Raw genomic sequence first — 24,642 nt, 5'->3', positions numbered from 1 at the left:
ATCAACTGCTTCCCTTCGTTAATCGAGGGAGACTGCAATATAATCTGGCCTACAAAGCAAAATGGCGGCATGAGGCATCTGAACCACAACTCCCACAAGGCATTACAGTAGCATCTCTTCAGTGGTGGTATTGAAATTTTGACTTTTCACCCAAAAAGGCTAATTCCCCCCTCCCCGCCATGGAAAGCTGACAGGCTCAGTTCTGTGGTGGAGAGGAGGGTGCCCCCTCCAGAAAACTAATACCCCCTCGCTTTCTGACCAGCTTTATTTGAGTCATCTAATCCAAGGAGTCTCAAGAAGTGGTCTATAGATCCACAAAGAGCTGGGGAGCCCTCCATCATGCCCTGTAGAATGAAGAATGTGGCTAGCTGGGGACTGGGGGAGGCAGACAGGTCCCTCAGAGCTACGCTCCCTCTCTGTAGGTTTCCAGAATGAAAACTAGAGAATCGCTGGATTAATCCAGTCTCCAGGAGCCTAACATGGATTGCTCCTTCTATTCCCCAGTTTAGTTCTAAGTGGAACTAGAAAAAGATACCAGCGCTTGCAGGCATCTCTTCTCTGAAGTTGCTCGTCCCCAACTGAACAGGCTGGTTAGATGGCAGGAGCTGACCTGTGCTGGCAGCAGGGCTGATAGCCGCCACCACAGGGCAAAGTGGAAAGAGTCCTGGCTCCCTACTACTGAAGGGGTGGAGCCAAGGGCAGAAGGGGTGGTGCTTATGTAACCCACACCTCTACGGCGTGTGGTTCACTGCCCCATGCAGTGGCACCAGACCACTTCCGTAGAGAGAGAATGAGTTGCCTCTGCAGCCTTAGCTGTGAGCCACCTGGCTTTAGCACAAACTGTAGAATCTCCTGCACTGAGCTCCCGAGGTCCCAGGTTTGAGTCTGATTGGCAGTGGTGACACTTAGGGCAGTCAGCCCTTAGCACCATCCAGACTGTGGTGCTGTCTACCCTTCCACCACTCCAAGAGCTGCGCAGATCAGCAAAGCGTCTGTGGTGTTTCAAAGGAGCCCTGAGCTCCAAAGTCACATCGCCCAGCAGGACAAGAAGCCAGGTCTGCTATAGTTCCTGCTGCCCTGTGGGAGAAAGCGTTCACGGGTAACCCTGGGGAAACACCCACCTGAGTAGCTTCTGTAGATTTTTATATTTTTCCTCCAAATGCTTGTTCTTAACCTTCAGGGAGACATCAGGGACATACCAGGCTGCAATCAGCTTGATGCACAGAGCCACGTGCTGAAATGAGCAAGCAATGCCCACCCTGCAGTCAGAGACAAGTTGGGAGCAGTGGCCCAGCAGCTATGAGCAAGGAGTAATCGCTCCACAGCTGGGCCCATTTGCTTCACTGTAACACTAGCCTATACCAAGTACATAAGCCAACTCCAAACAAAATCTACCAAGACTTCGATTTATAGCTCCCAAAATACACACACAGTGCTGCATTCAGGGATGATGTGGGGGTAATGCCTCCTTTTAGGGCCCCCAAATACAGGCTACCAGAGGTGGGAAAAGTAACCCCCAAAGTTACTTGAGTAAAAGTGCAGCTGCTGGTAGGGCCGGGAGTGTACTTAAGTACAAGTTACCTGTGTCCTGGTGTAAAACTACTTGACTAAAAGCACACACCTCCCACAACTGGATTGTACTCAAGTATCCGGAAGTGAAAGCAGCTGCAGTTCTTTTGAGTAACTTTTTGGGTACTTTTTCCATCTCTGCAGGCTACCCTAGGGCCTCCAAATGTCACCCCCTCTCAGTCCAGTCCTCAGAAAGCTGGGCCAGAGTGTGGCAGATCAAGCCACAGTTCCTGGTGTCTCTGATCTTTGCCTCACCCTAGCTACATACCACATGCCCTTTGAATGCCAGCAGTGCCACAGTACCACTGCCAGTACAGCTGACTTTCCCAGGCTGCCCTCGTCTGCCCCAACCAAGGGCTGGGGCTGCTTTTTCTGCCAGTCCTTTTTGCACAGCATTGCCTGACGAGCAGGTGCACAAGGGACTATCAGCAGGGGTGAGGGACTGTCAGCAGGGGGACAGGCGTGAAGGAGAACAGGCCTGGGTGAGTGCAGAAGGCCACAGTGGGGGCTGAGAGGCAGGTGAACAGAGCAGGGAGTTGAAGCAAATGGCCAGTCCCATGATAAAGGAGCTAAACTGCCTCACTGAAGAGGTTGGCTGGGGACTAGAGCTGGAAACTCCCTCAGCTAGAGGTGCTGAGCGACCCAGTAGTCAGTGGGGGCAGAGATGGGATGCTCAGTCCACCCTGCCATGCCTTCCTCCCCTCCCACCCCCCAACATGCCCAGTCCCCCCTCCCCCTCCCTCCTGGAGCAGCCCCAAACAACAAAAGGCTGCTCACAGCAGGGGGTGCGAAGTGGAGCTGCTGGTGGCAAGAGGCGCTGAGGCGAGGGGGACGGGACAGGGTGCTTGGCTGCCGGTTACACTTGCTGAGCACTGAATAATCTTTCTCTGTGGGTGCTCCAGCCGCAGAGCAACCCTGGAGCCAATGCCTATATCCACAGTTCCTACCCAAGCCAGAGCAGATGCAGCAGCCCCAGAGCAGCCAGGCATGAACACTCTCCACTGCCAGCTGGCTCCCTGGGGGAGAACATACCACTCCCCTCCCCTGCCATGTCACCCAAGGCTCCCTGTGTGGGCTGGGCACTGCTGGCTCCAGAGCTGTCTCCCCAGCACTCACCTCAAATAAAATCAGGAAGGCGAGCCGAGCTGCGAAAACGTGCCAGAACTGGATGGAGTAGCTGTAGTCATCAGAGTTCCTGTAATCTCGGTACCTACAGGGCAATACCCATCACCATTGTGTCTACTGCCCACCAACTCCCACCCCCACAGTCACATCCATCTCCCTGATCCCCCTCTGATGGTGAGTCACAGAAGTTAGTGGTGGAAGAAGTCAACTAGTTTGTGGAGCCTATTCCCACTCCTGCCTGGGCCTGGGGCAGCTCTGTCCAATTCAGGTATAGACAACTATTTCTAGAGAAGTTATTCCCTCAATTTTGCACTGGTGAGGCCACATTTGGAGTACTGCATCCAGTTCTGGGCCCATGGTATAGAAAGGATGTGAATGCATTGGAACAGGTCCTGCAGAAGGCACCCAAAATGATTAAGGGGCTGGAGCACATGACCTAGGAGGACAGGCTGAGGGATTTGGACTTATTTAGTTTGCAGAAGAGTGAGGAGTGATTTTTATAGCAGCCTTCAACTTCCTGAAGTAGGGCTCTAAAGAGGATGGAGAGAGGCTGTTCTCAGTAGTGATAGATGGCAGAACAAGGAGCAATGGTCTCAAGTTACAGGGCAGGAGGTGTAGGTTGGATATTAGGAAAAACTATTTCACCAGGAGGGTGTTGAAGCACTGGAATGTGTTACCTAGAGAGGTGGTAGAATCTCCATCCCTAGAGGTGTTAAAGCCCTGGCTGGGATGATTTATTTGGGATTGGTTCTGCTTTGGGCAGGCGGCTAGACACTAGGAGCTCCTCTTCCAGCCCTAGGACTCTGCGACTCTGGTCATACGGCTTCCTTCACTTGGCTGCTCTTGTCCACTCCCAGCACCAGATCTCCTAAAGCAGCCTCGACCCATTGACTTTGGGAGAGCCAACCTGACTGACCTCCATTACAGCTCTTATCTTCTGCACTTCCAGTAAGTGGGGAGGCTGAAGGGAGGCCTATCAGGTTACCTTAAAACAGGCCTACATCAGCTATAAAAATATCTGGACCCATCTGTTGGGGAGGAAGGGTATTGTGGGAAGGATGTGTGTCCAGATAAGGGACCAAAGTAGGAACCCACCATTACCTGCATTCAGTGATCTCACTCATAAAATCTGGCTGCTTTTCAGGCAGCCTTGTCTGCCACTCAAAGTCCTGGATGCGGAACACTGAGAGGCTGTTGTTGATGTAACCTGTTAAACAGCTGCACGCACAGAAAACATAGCATGAGACAGTGGCTTAATAATGCCCTACTGGGTTATCCAGCCACGGATACCCATGGGAGGCTTAGAAGAGAAAGGCCTCTAGCTCCTGTCCAGGCAGTTTTCTCAGGGGTGGGACTCTAGGTCTTGAGCTTGCTATTATTGTAAATAATGGCAAAAGTCCTGTTGCTTTTGATGGTGCAGGAACAAGATATCAAAGCTGCTTATTAAAAAATATTCCTGTAGTTCCATAAAATTATGTGGGGCTTCCTAAACCAAAGTCGTAAGTGTGCAAGGTACTGAGCACGCTCAATTCCCTGGGGGCTGAGGGCCCTCACTAACTCCCATGCCATGCTCATCCTGCATGAATGAGCCCACAGCTCAAGAAACATTCCCCATCCCTGAGTGTGATGGGAAGGCCTGATCCTGGATGATGTCCAGCAGCCCAAATTCCAGGGAATTGAGGACATGCTATGATGTGCATGATCCATCTCAGACAGGACAAGGCCTGGAATGAACCATGAAGAGAGGCTGCTGGTGAGAAGGGAGAGGGGACAGCTCCTATCAGTGTTAAGTGGGGATTTGAGGGAGGGGCAGGGAGGGTGTTTCTGAGAGGGTCTGGGAGACAGTTCCAGGCGGGGACTCTGACTAAGCTGCTCTTTTAATTGCATGATGTTTGCTCAAGCAGCAAAACAACCAACTATTGACTCGAGGCATAAAGAATTAGATCACGTGGTAGGACTTGGGTAACATGCAGTGGAAAAAGCCAACCAAGCATAGTATTAACTACCACCATTAGCAGCTGTTTTACACAAAGGCTATGTCTGCACTAGCACCCCTCTTTTGAAAGGGAGGTGCTAATGAGACACATAGATACACTCATGAGGTGCTGCAATGAATATGCAGCACCTCATTAGCATAATTGTGTTTGCAGCACTTTGAAAGTGCTGCTTTCGATTGCGCGCGGCTGGTTATAGGAATAAGGGGATTTCAACGTCTGTGGGGTCCTTTCGAAAAGGACCCTGTGTAGATGAGCCATGGGTGATCGAAAGTGGCACTTTCGAAGTGCTGTGGCTGCCATTATGCTAATGAGGTGCTGCATATTTATTGAAGTGCCTCATTAGCATATCCTGATGTGTCTCATTAGCATCCCCCTCTTGAATAGGGGTGCTAATGGAGACATGCTCAAAATATGAGAGCTCCCCTTGGGTTTTCTATGTGGATAACTTCAGTGTCTATTCCACATGTAAGCTTTCATTGGTCTGAATAGCCAGAATGGACAGCAGCCTGTGACTGGGTATCTTTCTGGGAGTCATCTGAGCACAATCAGCCAAGGTCTGCATTACATGTGTACACCACCGATGCCAGCCTGCCAACAGATCTGCTCTGCCCTGTGCAAATGGGAGTGGAAAATAACACTGGCTGTAGCTCTTGCTCTTCCCGCTAGAGGTCACTACCTCACCGGCTGCCAAAACACAGCTCTTTGTATTCTCCGCTGGCTTTACAGACTTGCCTGCTCTGCAGCTCAGAGCGTGGAGGCACTGCTGGGAAGAATGGGATGCTGCAGCTCCCCAGATGCATCCCTTTGTCCCAACAAGAGCCACCAAGCAAGAAGGATCATAGGAAGGTGCCAAGCACCAGCTGCTCTGGCTGGGCTTTGCCAACCAACAGCACAGGGAGAGATGGGTTTCTCCACGCACATAGGCCCAGCAAGCAGGCCTGTGGCAGTAGCATGGTGACACTTACTCGACATTAGTGCGGTTCTGCAGCATGCAAGGGCTGTATGTGTATTTGTAGACCTGCATGGGGATAAAGTCGGAGGTGATGGCGATCACCAGGCCATTGCCGATAACAGCCAAAATGCCGATAGCCTCCAGAACCTGCAGCCAGATGCCTGCAAGAAAACAGAGGTGAAAGCCAGGCCCAGCTTAGGTGCTTCCACCACAGCTTTGATGCCCAGGACTCTGCTCGGGGAGTTTTGCCAGCGCCATGAATGGGAGGCGGATGGGGCTCGACCAGGCTAATCACTGGAGCTGTGTTCTGTGGGGCCCAGTGCAGTGGTCCAGCACAGCAACCTTACATCATGTGCCTTTTCTGGTACTGTATCCACCCAGTGACGCTGGCAGATGGGCATGTTGGCTGTGGACAAATAGAAGGAGCTCAGCCAAAGCAGAGGATCTATATGGTATCCTCCCCTGTATCAGTGTCCTTCAGTCAACTTACAGCCCCCCCAGCTGCTCCAGGCCTGCCCCCAAGTCCTGCAAAGGCTCCCTCTACCTGTCCCCTGGAATAGCCACAATGGGAGCAGATGTTTTGGCAGCATGAGCCAGGGAAAGAGCCTGTGGTAAGGGTTCATGTCATTGTTAAGACTTGGGGTAAGATGAGCCCCATAACCTTCATGGGAAGCCCCTTCCCTTGGCCCCAGCTCACCAATGTCATTGGCTTTCCGGGGCACCATGCACCGCTGCAGTCGCATCATCTTGTAGGCATCCAGGGGGATCTCGATGATATTGTTGAAGAAGGCCAGTAGTGGGGCAAGGGGGAAAGCAGCCACAAAGATGGTGGTGAAGCTGTACTGGATCACTAAGAACAGGACACAACACCAGCACCATGAGGGAGCTCTGGGAACAGCTACCTAGACCAGACCCTAGTACTTCCTGTAGGCACTAGGCCTGAGGGGCCAGGCAGCCTGAGAGGGTAAGTCAGCCACGCCCTTCCAATCAATCTGCTCACTGCATGGCTCTAGCCTTGGAAGTGGGGGTGTGAGGGAGATTAGGAGCTACACACCCAGTTTCACTTACCCCACTGCAGGAGTGATCACAGAGGGGTGGGGCTTTGATTGAGCCCCCATTTTCCAAGGTGCAAGCTGGCTCAGCTGAAGTGGGATGGGGGGAAGGAGTCACAAGTGGTCTCAGCTGGTATCCAAGTGCTACCCGCACTAAGGGTGGAGCAGGGCAGAAAAGGAAATGGCCATCCCTGAGGCCCAACCTCTGCCAAGAACTCCTCTTGGGATGGGGCAATTACCTAGTGACCCCTAGCAAGAGAACTTGCCCAGCCCATACCCATTGCTCTGTGGGCTCTGCAGGGATGTTCTGCAGACTGGCTGAGTTCCAGGGCTGGTTCCCTCATGCCTTCCCCTCAATGGAGAATGTAGGGTCACCAAGCTTGAGTGTGTTCCCCAAGCCATGTGTGGAGACCTAGGGCTGTAACTGGGCACTTAGTATTACTGCTGTGTCCTGGGCAGTTCCTTGGAAGTCCCAGTTCTGCTAAGTCCAGGACTATGACATTCCCCAGCCCCAGCATCAGGGACTGGACCCAGTGTGGGTTGGCCTGTCCACCAGGGCATTCAGAACACTCTTTGTGTACTTGGTGCAAGGAAACAGGGGTTGGGCAACTGGCTAACACCAGCTGTCCCAAATCGCGGAGGTGAAGGGATGGGCCTGGCGTGCACCCAGAACACAGCTCCGGAGAACCAAGCATTCCCCGCTAGTTGTGCCCGTGACCCCAGAACACTACATACTCATTTCCAAGAACTCATCGAACAAGCTGAAGATGTTGACCTCGTTGAGCTGGTAGTTCCTGAGCCACTGCTCCTTACAGGAGTCCTGGGGTCCGTTCTCCGTGCAACCGTTGCCTTTGCTTTCTGGGCTGGCACGCAACTTTCGGATCTTGAGTGTTACCCAGCTGCAGGGATAGCCACACGAGAGCAGTGGGTGAAGGATATGTGCTAAAGAGCCAAGCGTGGGGGCTACCAGCACAGCTCCCTGCTCAGGGCCATCAATAATGCTTGGAGAATGCTGACTTGAGCAGCTGGGTAGTTCCAGGGTGGCGGAGAGACTGGCTGGGTCCCTGGGCATGGTGGGAGCGCACCTGCTTCGGAGCCCCTGGAAGGGATGGGGCCTCAGGCAGAAGGGGCGGAGCTGAGGCTCGCCTCACCCAGCCAGCCCTTCAGGAGCTCTAGAATGCACTGTGTGGGGCTCTGGCAGTGATTTAAAGGGCCCAGGGCTCTGACCACTACTGCGGCTGCCACAGTAATGGCAGTGGCAAGGAGTCGTGGGTCCTTTTAAATGGTCGGGCCCCAGCACAGCTGCCCCCTCTTGGTGGTCACGGTCGGTTCTGTTGTCAGGTCTCACCCACCCATCTCCCTCCCCTCCCTCAACACAGTGGCTTTGGCTGGTCTTATTGAGGGAATTCTTACCAATGGCAGAACGCAGATTCCACCTGCAAGATGGCCCAATAGATGCCGCTTATCTAGGGCCTGACTGCTACTCCCATCCTGACACTGAGGAGCACATACCCATGTGAATAGTCCCACGAGAAACAGGTCCACTGTGCTATAAGCGTTCCCCAAGATAAGCAAAGAGAGGGCCTAGAAATTCAGGAGCCGGCTGATAAACATAGTAGCTCGCTAGAAGGGCCATTCCAAATGTCAAAGCAAACGATTTCTCTCTGAAAGTGAGAGTGAATTTTTAGGGTCAGTTCCAAGTGCCATAAAAGCCAGGCCAAGCTGTCGACGGGGAATAACATGTTTGGACATCAGTCCTTTTTCTGTCTGACTTGTCTGGAAGCAAAGCCCTGTTTGATTTATTTGTTCTTTCCTCAAACCGTTTTTGTGATGGGATTTGAGGTGAACTCTGTGTATGGCCCTTCCAGTCCATTGTTTTGTATTCAGGTGGACGTTCTGGCTCTGTGCTTAGTCACAATGTCACATGTTATTGTTCTTGTCCCCTGAGCAGATCTACTTCTGCTTTCCTCCAGAGACAGATTTCATTCTATCCAGAAGAGAATTTGCTAGCAGAATTTCTCTCCGTGACAGGCTATACGTTCGCCTTCCCCAGACATTGCCTGGGGGAATCCCAGCTAAAGTCTGTATCAAGAGAAGAGTGCTTCTGCAAGCAGAAATATAAGCACCTCTGAGTGCCTAGGGGGCGTGGACTTACGGGGTGAGGTACTCCACAAAGTTACTCAGGGTCTGCTTCAGGATCATGATGATGGCCATCTGGATAACGAGATCCGTGATGCAGCCGCTGGGATGGCACTGGAAAGAGAAGAGAGTTACACTGTGCTGACCAGATGGGCTGGCTTCAGGACAAGGGTGCATGGGCGAGGCAGAACCTGGAGTGATGGAAGGCTGTACTGAGGAGCAAGAAGCAATGTTTCAATAGAGGCAGTGTCAGGGAGGGGAATGGGGGAAGGGCAGAGAGAGGTTACAGGGAGCAGCATTGGGGCATGAGATCACTCACCTCCTCCAGCCTCCACTTGCCACCTATACGCACGTATTTCCCAGGATGGCCGTTAATCCTGACCAGGAGAGGGCAGAGTTAGATAGGGCTGAAGCTGGTGCTCTCAGCCACACCCGGGGTAAGCAGGGAACTGGGAGGACTGTGACTGCCCCGGGGGACACACAGACCAAAAGCGGGGAGAGAGGCATCATGAAAAGACTGAAAGAGAGGGCATGAGAGACAAACACAAGCACGTGCATCACCCAGCAAGAGAAGGACAGCGGGAAACAAGCTGCGAGCGGTGGAGAACTGTGCCCCTTCCCAAAAAGCGGTGAAATCCTGGCTCCACTGAAATCTAGGGCAAAACTCCCCAACGACTTCCAGGGGGCCAAGATTTCACTCACAGGCTCAACATCCAGAAAGTCAGGCTGCACCAGCCTTCGTGATCCCTGCTCCAGGAGGAGCCAGTCCCTTCCCTGAACCAGTGGGGAGAAGCACTAGGCAAGCCGGACAGGGTTTATGGGCCTCCCCAGGGAATGGGCCCTGGGTGTGCGTGCGGCAGCATTAGTGCAGCCCTCCACCCAGGGTGGATGCACCTAGCTCGTTCTATGCTGAAGGATGCCCGGCGGTGACTGGGCGGGGCCGTAGCCGTGCTCACCTTCCCAGGAAGAAGGCGATATAGATCAGCGAGGAGAAGTAGGTGAAGAACTGGAAGGTGAAGATTTTCACAGTGAAGATGTTCTCGCGCTCGGAGAAAGTCCGTGGCTCCTCTTGAAACAGGAGGGCGGATCCGTAGGTTAGTCCTGGGAGCCAGAGCCCCGTCCCTGCCTGGACATGCTCCTTCAGCCTGTCATGCTTCCCTTCCCCAAGCCCTCGGCCCTTTCACCTTGTGAGACTAGTGGCCTCCCCAGGGAATACCCCTGATGCCAGAATTGCCTCTGGCCCACTGTGCTCATGAGAGCTCTTTGCAGGGCTCGTCCATTTGCGGGGGCCAAGGAGAAGGCAGCTGTGGTAGTGGCAGTGCCCCGTGCTGTACAGAAGCTAGGTGCAAGCAGATGCGAGAGCCTGAGCCAAAAAAGGCCCTTGATCTCCAGGGGAAGGCAGCCAGCACCATTCAGGATGGACCCAGCGGGCTGTGCTGGAGGATGCTGGACAGGGTGAATACGGTACCAGCTTTGGCTTACCTAGTTCACAGAGGAAGAGTGCCACACGCCTGTTGACCTGCAAGGGAGCAGAGGGAGGGTGAAAGGAGAGAGAGGAGGGGAAGGGCCTTGGACTCCAGGGAACAAGGAGGACCCCCACTACACAGTGCTCCCTACCTTGGTCATGACGACAATGGTAATGTAATGCAGCACAGCCCCTGTTATCACCGCCACGGTGTTGGCCCGGTCTCGGAGGAACTGTGAGTCGGTCTGGGTGAAGAAGACAGTCGCCACCACACGGTAGATGACGAGAGCGTGGGCAATGCCAATGAGCACGGTGATCTGCAAGGACAGCGGGACATCAGCTCTCTGGCAGGAGCTGGTGACACGAGGCGGAGGAGCGCAGGGAAAGTGGAGGGGGAACTGGTGTGCATGGGGTGCACGCGGGCAATAAGAGACTGAAATGTGGCTGGATGACGGGTTCAACAGCAGCATGAGGTGCTCCAGGCCCGCACGCAGCCTGCAAGGTGGAAAGCCTGAGCCCAGCCCAATTTCTAGGACCAAGGTATCCAACCAGCCACTCCAGTGGCTACTGCTCTAACAAACTAGCCACGTTATTCTCAAAATATATTTCTTGTTCAAGCCAAAGAGCCACTAGAGCTAGGGCTGAGCATGTTGCCACCACAGTCTAGAACAGGGGTCAGCCACCTTTCTCAGGCGGAGGGCCTAGAGTTAACACATTTGACATTTCAAATAAGAGGACGCCCCGGGAGGCAGTGTATCTGGATCTACCCGCTCATGTTGTATTAATGGACTAGATATACAATGACACATCAATACAACGTGAGGGGGTAGACACTGATACAGATCCACTCCCTCTCAGGGGGTGTCCTCTTTTTTTATATGGTAACCCTAGGAGTGCAGAAATTTGACCTTTTGACATCTAGGTCCAGTCCAAGTGCCGATGATGCTTCTTAAAGTCACTCACGGTCCTACCTACTTACAACAGCTCCATTAATAAATAAATGAAGACGCAGAGCTTCACCGTCTGTGGGGCGTGGGGAGCATTAGCCGGTCTTTTGTTTATCCACAGGCGAGATGGCTTTGAGCAAGCTCGCGGCTGCATGTGGAAGGAGGGGTGGGGCTGAGCTCCTGCCTTGCATGCCAAGGAAGAGCGGCTCACGTGCCACTCTTGGCACCTGGGTTGGGGGCGGGGGTTGCTGACCCCTGGTCTAGGAGAAGTGACGTGGGTGAATTCAGACGCTTTGGCCAGGAGTGTATGCGTGTGGTGTATGGGGGGAGAGGAAACAGACAGGTGCCTGCAGGGTCTGATTCCCATTTGCCATCCCTTATGAGCAAAGTAACCATCAGTCACCCATCCTGGCTCTGTCCCTGCGTGCAGCTGGGACAGGGTTTTTCCAGACCATTTTCCCTGTAGCATGGTGCATAGGAAGGGATGGGTGCTGGAAGGTTCTCTGCAGCTGGCGTGTGCCCATCAGATCTGAGGAAACAAAGGGGCCTTTTCCACGCACATGGCTCCCTTCCTGCTCTGCCCACCTTAGCGTAGTGACAGCCCTTAATCTGCTGAGGCTAGGGGTCTCCTATCTTCACCCTGTCACCAGCCTTGCAAGCCCACCCCATCTTCAGCCAGTGGAGCCCCTCACTGACTGGTGGAGGGGGGGCAGCTGGTGAGCAGGGGTCCGGCCAGCAGCAGGACACGTCAGTACTGAGGTGGGGGAGACAGAAAATACAGGACAATTTGCCTGTTTTTAGAAAAAGTTGAGACAGCTGCAGGAGAGATTAAAATCAAGCGTCCCTCAAAAACAGGCTGGCTGGTCACCCTAGACTTCCCTCCTCTGGAGTACTGGGCTAGGAGCATTTGGTCCCCAGGCCCACTCAACCCATGCCCGCTCTGAGGCCTGGCCAGTTAATGCTGACTCCTCTGAGGGGCATGTTTTAGGAACCAGACGGAGAGCATGACACAGGCCGCCAGGCAGCCACACAGTGGTGGTGACATGAAATCTCCACCACTCTGGCCAGAATGCACCAGCCCCCCTCCACTCCCTCCCCCAGCTGTTCAGTCCCCTGCCGGCCTTCAAGCTCCTTCCCAGTGCATTCACACCATGAATGCCCCACCTATTGCTCAAGACTGTAGAAATCCACACATGGTCGGAGGCGTCTGAGCCAACGGACACAGCACGTACCATAAGCAGGACTAAGAGAAGCACGATCGTGCTGCGGATGTAAGAGTGCTGATACTCCTTCAGAACATACTTTGGGTTGTTGATCAACTGCAAGGCCATCTCCTCCTGGGGACGGGACAAAGAATATGCGTCAGGGCTGTATCCTCAGGCAAAGTGAGCCACAGGGCAGTATGGTGCCTGTCATGTGCCAACGAAACACAAGCATGCGATGAATGTGACACCCACTGGCAGAGCAGAAGAGGAACAGGGCCCTTTAAAATTGCTGCTGAAGGGCTATGTGGTGGGCTATGTGGTAGGCTCTGGGCAGCCCTGGGGGCTGTGGTGTGCCACAGTCTGGATGGAGCTGAGGGCTGGCTGCCCACAGCCCCACCCCTTCCTGCGGTATAAAGCAGTGCCCCCCCGCCCACACCTGGCCCAGGGGGCTGGTGAGACTGTCAGCCCTGCTGGGCACAGGTCACTTACAGGCATGAACTAGCGTGAACGGTGGATTGTCTGTAACGTGAAGTCTTTAAACCGTGATCTGAGAAGGTCAGTGACTCGACCAGAGTTTACAGGTCTATGAGGGGGTGGGTGGGTGAGGTTCTGTGGCCTGCAACCCACAGGAGATCAACCTAGGTGATCACGATGGTCCCTTCTGGCCTTAAAGTCTGAGTCTATAAAGAGGACAACAGTGCAAACTTTTTCTCACCTCATCTTCATCCCACCTGTAGAGTTCCCAGCCACTGACCACCTCGGCCCTTTTCCTCTTCCACAGTTCCAGGAACACAGTGGCTGTAGGTGAAACAGTGTGGTCAGAGCAGCAGATTGTTCTGCCCCCTGGGAACACTGACTTAGTGAAGGAGTCACAGGAGCACATGCCTTTCCTGCAGGTAGGGGAAGGGCTGCCAAGCACCCAGGTTCTAATCCAGCATGGGTGGATTAGCCTGGCACCCCCTCCAGAAAACCCCTCCAGACAGGTTGTTTATTGCTGGTAGCCCGGGAAACAATCCAGGAAGAGGTTCCCAGCTGGGTCTGAATGCACTTCCAGGATACGGCGGCCAGGCTGGAGTATGTTTTCTAGCCAGCATTGTGAGACTCCTGTCCTCAGCTGGGTGGGTTACCCCTCACCTCTTTTGTGGGCATAGTTCTTGTATCTCTGCTGAGCGAGCTGCTAGCAAAAATTATGGACCAGATTCTGTGCCATGTTTTGCACGAGAGAGAGAAGGGATGGAGATAGAAGAGTGGTTGTATGCCTGAATTTGCAGCTGTTCCCCTGAGGCCAGGCAGCCTCTGTACAGCTTGGAATAGCCCCAAGGACTGCTCTTAGGCCAGCCTCCCCTCTCCCACATCCATCACCCAGCCCCACCTTGATGGCATCAGTGGCAATGCTTTTGTAACATGTATGTCAGTAACCTCAGAGCTGAAATGCAACCAGATTAGATACACAGATGCTACTGTGGGGTGTACAGAAAAAAACCCTAGACAGATGGGCCACCAAACTCTTTCCACAATAGGCCACTAACCAGACACCAAAGGGGAATGCCCAGAACTGTATCTGAACCAGTGACATAAAGTTACAAAGTACCGAAACCCATCCCCAAATGCCTGGAACTTCACCAACCCTTCCCCCTTCACATGCTGCCCAACCTCACACCTTCCCTTGGTAAAACTGCAATTAAAATTTCTGTCAGGAAGCAAGGGTATTGGTAGGTTCTGAACAGCCTTGGTCACCAGACTTGGACCAGGCTGCAGCTGGCAAGTACTCCTTGCTTCAAAGCCTCATGTTCGGTACAGACAGACAGAAACCTACCCCAGACTGCCATGAACATGGCAAAAAGAACTGTCCCCTCATTGTCAAACAGGTGAGTGATCTGGAAAAGGAGAGATGAGAAAGGGATTATAAGGGAGAGCAGAGCACGGGTGTGTAAGTCTGGCTGAAAAGGATGGAAGAGGCCCGCGGGAGCCACAAGGACCGTGGGAGAGGCACTGCGCTCAGTCTCACATGGGAGAGCAGTGCTCCATGGCACTCTGGACATGATGGGGAGTCCTAAGAACTTTCTCCACTTAGGCCTCCGCCCAGAGCCTGGGATGCCTCCACGCCACAAGCAGAACAACAGAGGAGGACAAAATTCTCCTGCAAGATCGCCCTGCAGCCACCTTGAGCAGCTGACTCATTTCCTGGGAGAAACATATTCATAGAATCATAGGACTGGAAAGAACCTCAAGAGGTTGTCCAGCCCAGGACCTTGCATTAAGGCCAGGAACAAGCACCATCCATACCATCCCTTTTTGTCTACCTTACTCTTACAAATCTCCATTGATAGAGATGCCACAACCTCCCTAGGCAATTTATTCCAGTGGTTAACCACCCTAACAGGAAGTTTTTCTTAATGTCCAACCTAAACCTCCCTGGCTGTACATAAAGCCCATTGCTTCTTATCCTATCCTCAGAGGCTAAGAAGAACAATTTTTCTCCCTCCTTCTTGTAACACACTATTAGATCCACTCTGTCTTCTCCTTTCTAGACTAAAACCTGGTTCTTTCAGTCCACCCACACAGGTCATGTTTTCTCCTCCTTTCTTCATTTTTGTTGCTCTTCTCTGGACTCTTTCCAATTTGTCTACATCTTTTCTGAAATGTGATGCCTAGAACTGGGCACAGTACTCCAGCTGAGGCCTAATCAGAGCAGAGTAGAGCCGAAGAATTACTTCTCATGTCTTGCTCACAACACTCCTGTTAATACATCCCAAAATAAGGTTTGCTTTTTTTGCAACAGCATCACACTGTTGACTCACATTTAGCCTTTGGTCCTCTGTGAGCCGCCCCCCTAGATGCCTTTCTGCAGTACTACTTCCTGGGCAGTCATTTCCCATTTTGTATGTGTGCAACTGATGGTTCCTCCCTAAGTGGCGTACTTTGCATTTGTCCTTATCTAAAGTTCATCCTATTTACTTAGACCACTTTTCATTTGTCTAAATCTTCTTGTAATTAGTTCTATCCTCCAAAGCACTTGCAAGCCCTCCCAGCTTGGTAGCATCGGCAAACTTTGTAAGCGTACTCTCTGTCATCATCATCAACAACCATCATGGGCTCAGCGCCCGTTGCTGTGTGATGCCTCTCTCACTAGTTCCTTCCATCTTTCCCTGTCCAGTGTGGAGTGGTTTAGTTTCTGTAGACTAGCTCTGCACCAATCTACTATAGCATCTACCCGTTCACTGTGGGGTCTGCTTCTCCTATTCAAACCGTCCATTATGCTGAATACCAGGGTCTTGATATTTTATTTGTCGTTCATGCTACATATATGCCCGAATAGCTGTAACTTGCGTTGTATAACCTTCTGCTGTAGGCTCTCTTTTGGCTGGATCTTATATACTCCTCATTGGTGACCTTCTGCATCCATCCAGTTCTGAAGATCTTCCTATAACTACACCTCTCAAAGGTCAATAGCCGCCACTTCGACTCTTTCGTTATCACCTAGTACTTGCTATGCCATTATCTTAATCACTGATGAAGATATTGAACAGACCCAGGCCCAGAACTGAGCGCTGTGGAACTCCATTAGTTATGCCCGTCCATTATGACTCTGAACCATTGATAACTACTCTCTGGGAAGTGTCAGCCAACCAGTTGTGTATCCACCTTACAGGACTTCCAGCTAGGTCAGGGCTGGGCAATAATTTTTGATGAGGGGGCACTCCAAGGTTGTGATAAGTGGTCAAGGGCTGCACTTTTCTATGCAGGGGGTGTGGGATCTTAGATGGAGATTGGGTGCAGAAGTGAGCGCAAGAGCAGAAGACGAGGGGTCAGGAAAGGGTGTGTGGTCTGAGGAGGAGCTTGGAAAGGAAGGAGTTGAAACCTGAGGCAGGGAATTGTGGTGCAGCGTCCGCACGGGGTATGGGTGCAGGAGAGGATTCTGGCCTGGGACAGGAGTGTAGGGGAGTGGGTGCAGGGCCTGGAAGGAAGTTGGGGTGTGATGCCAGAGGCAGACTCTGGCTGGGAGGTGCTGACCTAAGCAGCTCCTGGACAGCAGCACTCTTAGACAGGCTCCCCTGCCTGCCAGGAGCCCCAGTCTACTGGCTGCTCTATGTAGCTCTCTGTGCTGGAGGAAGAGCCCCAGCCCTTCAAAAATCTCTCTCCTCCCATTGGCTGATTTTGTGCTCTGCCCCACCCGCTGCAAAAATCTCTCAGCTCCTGTTGGCTGGAAACTAGCCAATGGGTGCTAAGAGATTTTGTTGTGGGCAGGGAAGCATCCAAAGCTCTCCTCCTTCCACAGCTGTGGGGAGGGCCACAGACCAGATTAAAAGGCTTGTGGGGCCGTATCAGTCCTGCGGGCTGTATCTTGCCCACCCCGATCTAGGTTGTATTTTCCTAGTTTGTTAATGAGAAGATCATACAAGACTATTCTGAAAAATCTCACTAAAGTCTATATATGCCACCTCTACCACTTCTTCCTATCCCCAAGGCTTATTATCCTATCAAAGAGAGCTAGCAAGTTGGTTTGACACAATTTGTTCTTGCTATTTATCACCTTATTATCTTCTCACTATTTGCAGACTGATTGCTTAATTATTTGCTCCATTATCTTTTCTGGTACAGAAGCTGTAGGCCCCGCAAATCCATGGATATCCATTTTATATCTGTGGGTAGCTGCATGTATGGACGTGCGTCTGAGTATCTATGGACCAGTTTTGCAGATGCAAATTTCCCTGTTAAACTGACTGCTCTGTAATTCCCCAGGTTGTTCTTATTTCCCTATTTATAGGTGGGCACTATATATTTGCCTTTTCCAAGTCTTCTGGAACCTCTCCCGTCTTCCATGAGTTTTCAAAGATAGCAACTAATGGCTATCTCCTTAGTTAGCTCCTTGCATATTTTAGGACACAGTTCATCCTTCCCAGGTGACTTGAAGACATGTAAACTTGTGCAAGTAATTTTTAATTTGTTCTTTCACTATCATAGCTTCTGAACCTACCCTATTTTCACTGGCATTCACTATGTTAGGTGTCCAATCACCAACAACCTTCCTGGTGAAAGCCAAAGTAAAGCAGTCACTAATCACGTCTGTCATTCCCACATTTTCTGTTATTGGTTTTCCCTCTTCATTCATGGGCTTGCCCTGTCCTAGGTCTTCCTCTAGCTTCTAATGTATTTTCATTGGCCATGTGCTGCAGGGCATGTTCTGAGGGACAGGCACAGCATGTAGTGGAAACATGGGCCCGGGGAAAGGGGGAAGGTTTCTCTGATTTACCTTGGCATAGGTACAAGTATCTGACAGCTGCCAGAACGGGCACTTCTGGTCACAGAGTGGGCACATGACAGTGGTGTTGGCTTCACAGATTTCTTTGCTGGAGCAGGAAAGAAAGTAAGGAGTACAATGATTGCTCTGCTAGCCCATCAGCCATGTGCTCATGCTATCCATCACACTCAGCAGCTACGGGTGAGGTAGAGCAGGTACTCACAGCTAATGGAAGGAGTAAAGCTCTATGTTGCAGCTACCAGAGCTTAGTGCCCTGGGAGAGCACAGTGGGATCTCATTCCTGCCAGGCTTCCTCTCAGGTACCTATGCATCCACGTCGCCATGGTCACACACACATGCAGGGATGCAGCTGGCAACCTGCAGCAGGGACAATCTGGTGCCTGCTCCCTGCCATACATCCCCTTTCTCCAAAGCAGTTTGGCCCTAATTTCTCACAAGGGCCCAACAGGGTACAGGGATGTGGAGTCATGTGACAATGGAACATGAGCCATTCGGCTCACTGTCCTGTGTTTCTAGAGCTGCCCCGCTCAGGATAAAGTCCTGCTCTTGTTCCATTGAGTGGAGCAGTTATTGGAAGTCAGTGACCTGGCAGGTAGAAGTCAGAGGCAGGTCCATAGACAGAGGGCCCAAAGTCAGATGCTGTGGATAGGAGAGGTGACCGCTCCATTTCCCTGGAGTCACACATACATGCATACATGTGGATGCACCAAGTGTCTGTCCCCCCATGCACTTACCTGACCTGACTAGAATTAAAGTGAATGATCCCATGCAGGAGAAGGAACAAGCCTGGTACAGCAGCAAACAGGAGCATGTAGGTGTACCAGCCCAGCCAGGCAAAATACAAGGCCACCTTCTCCCCAAAGTAACTCCTGAAAGACAAGGTGGCGGCAGCTGAAACCAGACATCCCCATCTCACCCCAGATCTGCAGTAACAATATCCTGTGTCAGCCAAATGCCCATAGGCAGTGGTGTCCCTGTCTCCCGCCCCCTGGAAATCCCATGTGGCTTTCCTCCAGGACCTCAGGATGGGAGGGGTGGAGCCCCATCCTCTTTTTCTCCTTAGGTTACTTTACTGTGCCCTGTGTTAACAACCTGGCAGAGCAGGGTTGAACAGTGAGGGGGAAAACGTCCCCTAAGAACACAACTCCAAACACTCAGGCTGGTCGAGGCCAGAGAAGAATGTGAGGAACTCATTGCCACTGGATCCAAGTGAAGCCAGGAGCTTGGCAGGATGCAAAGGGTGAGGGAGGCAGGGTCTGCACATTTCTATGGATGATGAGACTATCCAGAGTTACAAACAGTAAGGATTGAACCATCCATGGTGCAGTTCCCAGCATGAGACGCCTGGGGAAGGGCATGGGGTGTGAAAGGGCCCGTTTCCTGCAGGCAAGTCTCAGACTTGCTCCACCTGCCTCTGATGTAGCTGCAGGGAACTGGACTGAGAATCTGATCGAGTATTTAACAAAAATTGTATTCTAAACCCACAGCGGTAAGATGGGTTCACAGTTTGGCAAAACAAGCTTGTCCAGCTCTGGCTTGACCTTCGAGTCAGTCATATGGAGGATTAAGAGGAACTCCCCAGTAGGAGAAGCTGGTGCTCAAAGTCATGTGCGGAGAGGTTACTGCAGCTCCTGATTGCTGGATGGCTGTTTTACATGGTGTCCCTGTATGGCTCCATTGTCCTCCCCCTTGGCATGGGTTACCTCAGTTTCTCAATTTGCTGTCTGTACAGTTCCTCTCTGCACGGGACCCAGCACATCTTCAGGGATTCTCTCCTCTCGTCTTGCTGGAAACAGCAGCATTCAGATCAGACACAGCACAAGAGAGAGGCAACCTGCCAGCTGTCCAGCTCCCCGCAACACACACATCCCACACACGCCTGCTCAGAGGTTAGTTGGGTCTTTCTCCAGACACATTCCACTGCACCCTCCCCTAGCCAAAGGATCTATAGGACTGTGACCTATTTCTCTGTCTTCCCAGCCACTCCTCCCCTACTAACTACATCCTCTCCCACCTCTGCAGTGCATACATTCCTTCAGCTCTGAGACACCCACATATTCCTCACCTCATGCAGCGGAAATGCCGCCTCAAAGACCTTCTCCTTTATCAGCTTTCGGAACGTCTCTAGCAGCAACGAAGGATGGCGAAAGTTAGCAATGGCAACCTGGCACAATTCCCCCAGCCCGTGCACACAGTGGAACCCAGGCTGACCCTTTGACCAAACCCTGCTGAGAGAAAAGGCAGTGGGGGGAAAGCTAAAGAGAACTGGAGTTCGGGTGTTGAAAAGAAATCGGCAGTGAGTCTCCCTGTTACAATAATGCGTTCCCACTGCAGACAGAGCACATAGAATGACCCCCAGTGGTTAGTGGCAGGGCACTGCTGATGGGAACCTCTGCAGAGGCACCAGTCCTGCTGCATCCCTTTTACCGAAGTTTCTGTACAGTGCCTGTGTATGCACAGGGGTGTGTGCAAGTTTCAGTGTGCAAAGCAAAGCATACAAGTGCTTGCATGAGCTGCACTTGGGGTGTGTATTTTTGACTGTGCCCATGAACATTGGAAGAGGGAACTAGAAGAGAGGAAGCAGTTCCTTACCCGTGGGAGAAATCTTTGTGTTCTGCAGGATAAAGTTGACTATATATATCCTGCCACAACAAAGAGGAAGAATTAAATGCTGAAGGGTGAGTCTGGACCTGGGCTTGGAATTACCAGGGTAATGGGAGATAAAGGGGAAGACCCATCCCAGGAGCCAGCGATTAAAGAATGGGCTAAGAGACCTGGACTGGTGGGGGAGCAAGGAGCAGGGCAAGAACAGGGAATGGGTTTAAGGTTCAGTTGTGGGGACGAAGCATGAAGGCAGGAGCTCAGCGTCACTCTTTGGGATGTCTATACTACAGGGAAGGATGACCCGGTCAGGGTCGATCTTATGGAGTTTGATTTCATGCGCCTGGTAGAGACACTTGAAATTGAACTATCCATTCTGGGGTTGGCAGTTGACCCCTATACTGCTCAATATCCCAAGGAGGAAGGGAGGTCAACAGAGAGTTTCTGCTGTCGACCTCCCTCTGTGAAGACAGCCAGATAAGTAAACTGCAGATAAGTCGATGCCAGATATGCAATTCCTGTGGCTAGAACAGCATATCTGCAATTGACTTCCCTGCCTAGTATAGACCAAGCCTTTGATTGTAAATAGTTTTCTAGGGAGGATTCAAAGCATGGCAAAGTAATTCCTCGGGGGGAGCCAGGGAAGGTGGCCAGTGATCCAGCTAACAGGCGCTCCTCACCCTAGGCTGCATGATCATCATGGGCATTAACATGAAACATCAAACCCCCACACCCTGGTGATGTCTGACATCAGGGAAATGCTTGCCTGGTGGTGATGGGCACATCCTCCTTCACAGGAGAATTCTTCCACGTCAGCAGATGGTATTTTTGGAAGAGTTCATCTGGGGCATGGATCCCATAGAATAGCTTTGCGCCCACGATTTTCTGGATGGAGGATCAGAGAGATGAGGGAGGGAGAAGACAAGCTGCTGGAAGTATCCGCAGGGATTGGAACACTGGCAAAGAGCTGCTCTGCCAACAGGTCAAGTCAGTGGGCGCTCTAGGGATCACCAGCTGCAGAGCAAACCACTGCAAAACTGAAAACCAAGAGGCAGGAGAGCAGCCGCATCCAGAAAGTCTCTTCTTCCTCAACGCCCTGTCACAGTGCTCCAGTAACTCTTCCTCGCTCCATCTCCCCGTCCCCAGCCTCTTCTCCCACCACCCTTCCCTTCCCTTCCCTTCCCTTCCCCTGGGAAGAAAGTTCTCTCCTCCTGCTCTAACACTGCTCACACTCTCAAAAGTCTAGCCCCTCTTCAACTTCTTGTCTCTCCTTCCTGGAGTGCTTCCTGCCCCATTCTTATCAGCAATAATTTCTTAGGCCTGGGCTACACTGACAAGTGATGGCAGCATTGCTATGTCTTCCTGGAGTGTGAAAAATCTACCCTTCCCCGCCCCGAGGGACATACCTATACTGACCTAAGCCCATGGTATAGGCAAGCACTAGATCAATGGAAGATATCTTCCACTGACCTAGCTATAACCTGACAGGAAGGTGGATTAAATCCAGGGTCTGGAAACCCATCCCATCACCTTAGTGAGCAGATGAATTGAAATGCCACAGCAGCACAGCTGAAGCATTTAAGTGTAGACAAAGGGACTTTGCTGTGACATTTTTTCTCCCTCTTTTTTATGGAAATCTGTTTCTGAATTTGAATATGCTTTATGCAAAACAGGTCAAGTAAACTATCATTGAAGGGCCTGTGAGCTCCTGAATGTGTATATTCTATTTGTATGCCTGGATTGTTCTTGTACTTAAGGCTATGAAGTGTCAATCTGCTTATTAATCTAGAATTTCTAGTAACAGCCATTGCTGGCAATTAGGGGCTTAATGGCCAAGTGCACAAGGTAACAATCTGTAAATGGTTTTGTTTTTCCTGTGAGCTCAGTTTGGGCTTGGTCCTATAAAAACCTGTGACCATGCCACCTGGTCCTGGAATCCATCTTTAATTTGGTAATTTTCCATGGGGATGGGGCTTGTGAAACAACCACTTAGGGAAAATGCTATTTAAGGAATGAGAAGCAATCAATGTCAGCTTTGGCTAGCTTCTTAAAAAAAACACCTCCCCACCCTAAGAGAACACTTCAGAAGATGTTAGACTCAGTCTAGAGAAGGGATGAGCTCTGACTTCAAAGAATTTATCTGGATCAAACAGAGGGGTGAGAAATATATGTGTAACAATCTCTCTTAGTGTATCAGGCTTAACTGGTGTGTTGTGTTTATTTTGGCTTGGTAACTTTGATCTGTCTGTTTTCACTTGCAAACACTTAAATCTGACTTTTTATACTTGTTTATTATCAAACCCCATGTAGATAATTGTTACTGGGGGAGAGCCAGAGCTGTACAGCTCTCTTTCATTGATGAAAAGAGCAAACATCTTTATGAGCTTTCTCTGTGTAAAACTCTGATATGGAGTAAGATGGATTTACTTGGGGATTTAGTCTCTTTTGAGGGCAGTGTTCATGGATTATGGCAAATCTCTATAACTGAGCAGTTCAGTATCTGTGGGGGGAGCTGTACCCCAACTCAGTGCCTTTACTGCTGGAAATCAGAACTTCCAGCCCAGAGGGCAGATAAATGGGCTCAGTGGTATGATAAGCACACTGGGTGATGGCCTCAATGGGACCTCTGATCCAGCTCATCACATCGGTAACTTAATAGGACCAGATAAGTAAGTAATACAACAAGGAAAAAGGTTAATGTTGCCTCCGAGGGGAGAAAGCCATCTGTGCCCCTAGGACAAATTTTAAGGCCAGATGTGTCCATTAGGACATTCATGCTCACCTCCTATAGAAAGATGACCTTAACAAATTCATAGTCCATTTTGGTCAATTTCACAGGCACAGGATTTTAAAAATTGTAAATTTAATTTCATGGTGTTGTAATTGTAAGTATTCTGACCCAAACAGGAGATGTGGGAGGGTTGCAAGGTTGTTGTAAGGGAAGTTGTAGTATTGCCACCCTTCCTTTGGCGTAGCTGCTGATGGCTGTATTGCCTTTAGAGCTAGGCAGCTGGAGAGCAGCAGCTGCTGTATTGGAGCTCAAATTCTCCCTGGATTTGAAGGCAGAGTGGCTGCCAGCAGCAGCACAGAAGGAAGGATGAGATGGAACATTGTTGCCACCCTTACTTCTGCACTGCTCCTGGTAGGGTACTGCCTTCAGAGATGGGTGCCCAGCCTACGGCTGCCACTCTCCAGCCACACAGCTTTGAAGACAACTCAGAAGTAAGCGTGGCAATACTGTAACCCCCCTAAAATAACTTTGTGTCACCCACAACTTCCTTTGGGGTGAGGACACTCAGGCTGTGTCTACACGTGCACGCTACTTCGAAGTAGCGGTGCCAACTTCGAAATAGCGCCCGTCACGGCTACACGTGTTGGGCGCTATTTCGAAGTTGAAATCGACGTTAGGCAGCGAGACGTCGAAGTCGCTATCCCCATGAGGGGATGGGAATAGCGCCCTACTTCGAAGTTGAACGTCGAAGTAGGGCACGTGTAGCCGATCTGGGTCCCCCAACATCGAAATAGCGGGGTCCACCATGGCAGCCATCAGCTGAGGGGTTGAGAGACGCTCTCTCTCCAGCCCCTGCGGGGCTCTATGGTCACCGTGTGCAGCAGCCCTTAGCCCAGGGCTTCTGGCTGCTGCTGCGGCAGCTGGGGATCCATGCTGCATGCACAGGGTCTGCAACCAGTTGTCGGCTCTGTGGATCTTGTGGTGTTTAGTGCAACTGTGTCTGGGAGGGGCCCTTTAAGGGAGCGGCTTGCTGTTGAGTCCGCCCTGTGACCCTGTCTGCAGCTGTTCCTGGCACCTTATTTCGATGTGTGCTACTTTGGTGTGTAGACGTTCCCTCGCAGCGCCTATTTCGATGTGGTGCTGCCCAACGTCGAAGTTGAACGTCAATGTTGCCAGCCCTGGAAGACGTGTAGACGTTTCGATGTCACTACATCGAAATAAGCTATTTCGATGTAGCGTGCATGTGTAGACGTAGCCTCAGTTTGAGAAATGTTGGTCTGTCCTGTGAAATCTGTACAGCATAATGTAAAGGCACACAAAAGACCAGACTTCATGATCTATGATGTGTTTTTCATGCTGGTGAATTTGGGCTCATCATATAAATTATAGCAGTCACATCTCATGAAACAAACAAGCAGTCAAGTAGCACTTCAAAGACTAACAAAATAACTTATTAGGTGAGGAGCTTTTGTGGGGCACACCCACTTCCTCAGAATTGAAGATATATACCATCTCATGGTATAAACATATATACACACACACACAGACCATCTCATGAGTAACCCTTCTCCCTCCAGGAGAGGGGCCCCTCCAGAG

At 51.3% G+C, this 24,642-nt stretch overlaps 1 protein-coding gene across 1 annotated transcript in view; it reads right to left on the bottom strand.

Moving 5' to 3' along the window:
- ANO9 (anoctamin 9) overlaps positions 1–24,642 on the bottom strand; it is a 37,638-nt gene that overhangs the window by 1,149 nt on the left and 11,847 nt on the right. The window contains exons 4-23 of the mRNA XM_074997944.1: positions 21,082–21,200; positions 20,307–20,356; positions 19,780–19,838; positions 19,418–19,500; positions 18,449–18,583; positions 17,706–17,802; positions 14,268–14,328; positions 13,167–13,249; positions 12,479–12,583; positions 10,452–10,616; positions 10,317–10,353; positions 9,791–9,902; positions 9,154–9,211; positions 8,851–8,948; positions 7,431–7,594; positions 6,341–6,493; positions 5,657–5,804; positions 3,796–3,912; positions 2,686–2,779; positions 1,122–1,234 (exon numbers count right to left, since the gene is read on the bottom strand). Of these exons, the coding sequence (XP_074854045.1) occupies positions 1,122–1,234; positions 2,686–2,779; positions 3,796–3,912; positions 5,657–5,804; positions 6,341–6,493; positions 7,431–7,594; positions 8,851–8,948; positions 9,154–9,211; positions 9,791–9,902; positions 10,317–10,353; positions 10,452–10,616; positions 12,479–12,583; positions 13,167–13,249; positions 14,268–14,328; positions 17,706–17,802; positions 18,449–18,583; positions 19,418–19,500; positions 19,780–19,838; positions 20,307–20,356; positions 21,082–21,200 (2,051 nt within the window). The remainder of the gene's footprint in view (positions 1–1,121; positions 1,235–2,685; positions 2,780–3,795; positions 3,913–5,656; positions 5,805–6,340; positions 6,494–7,430; positions 7,595–8,850; positions 8,949–9,153; positions 9,212–9,790; positions 9,903–10,316; positions 10,354–10,451; positions 10,617–12,478; positions 12,584–13,166; positions 13,250–14,267; positions 14,329–17,705; positions 17,803–18,448; positions 18,584–19,417; positions 19,501–19,779; positions 19,839–20,306; positions 20,357–21,081; positions 21,201–24,642) is intronic.

The sequence above is a fragment of the Carettochelys insculpta genome, chromosome 6 (assembly GCF_033958435.1).
Source record: "Carettochelys insculpta isolate YL-2023 chromosome 6, ASM3395843v1, whole genome shotgun sequence".
NCBI classification, from domain to species: domain Eukaryota; kingdom Metazoa; phylum Chordata; order Testudines; family Carettochelyidae; genus Carettochelys; species Carettochelys insculpta.
Note: the sequence above shows the minus strand (reverse complement) of the source record. Positions and strands in the feature narration are given on the sequence as shown.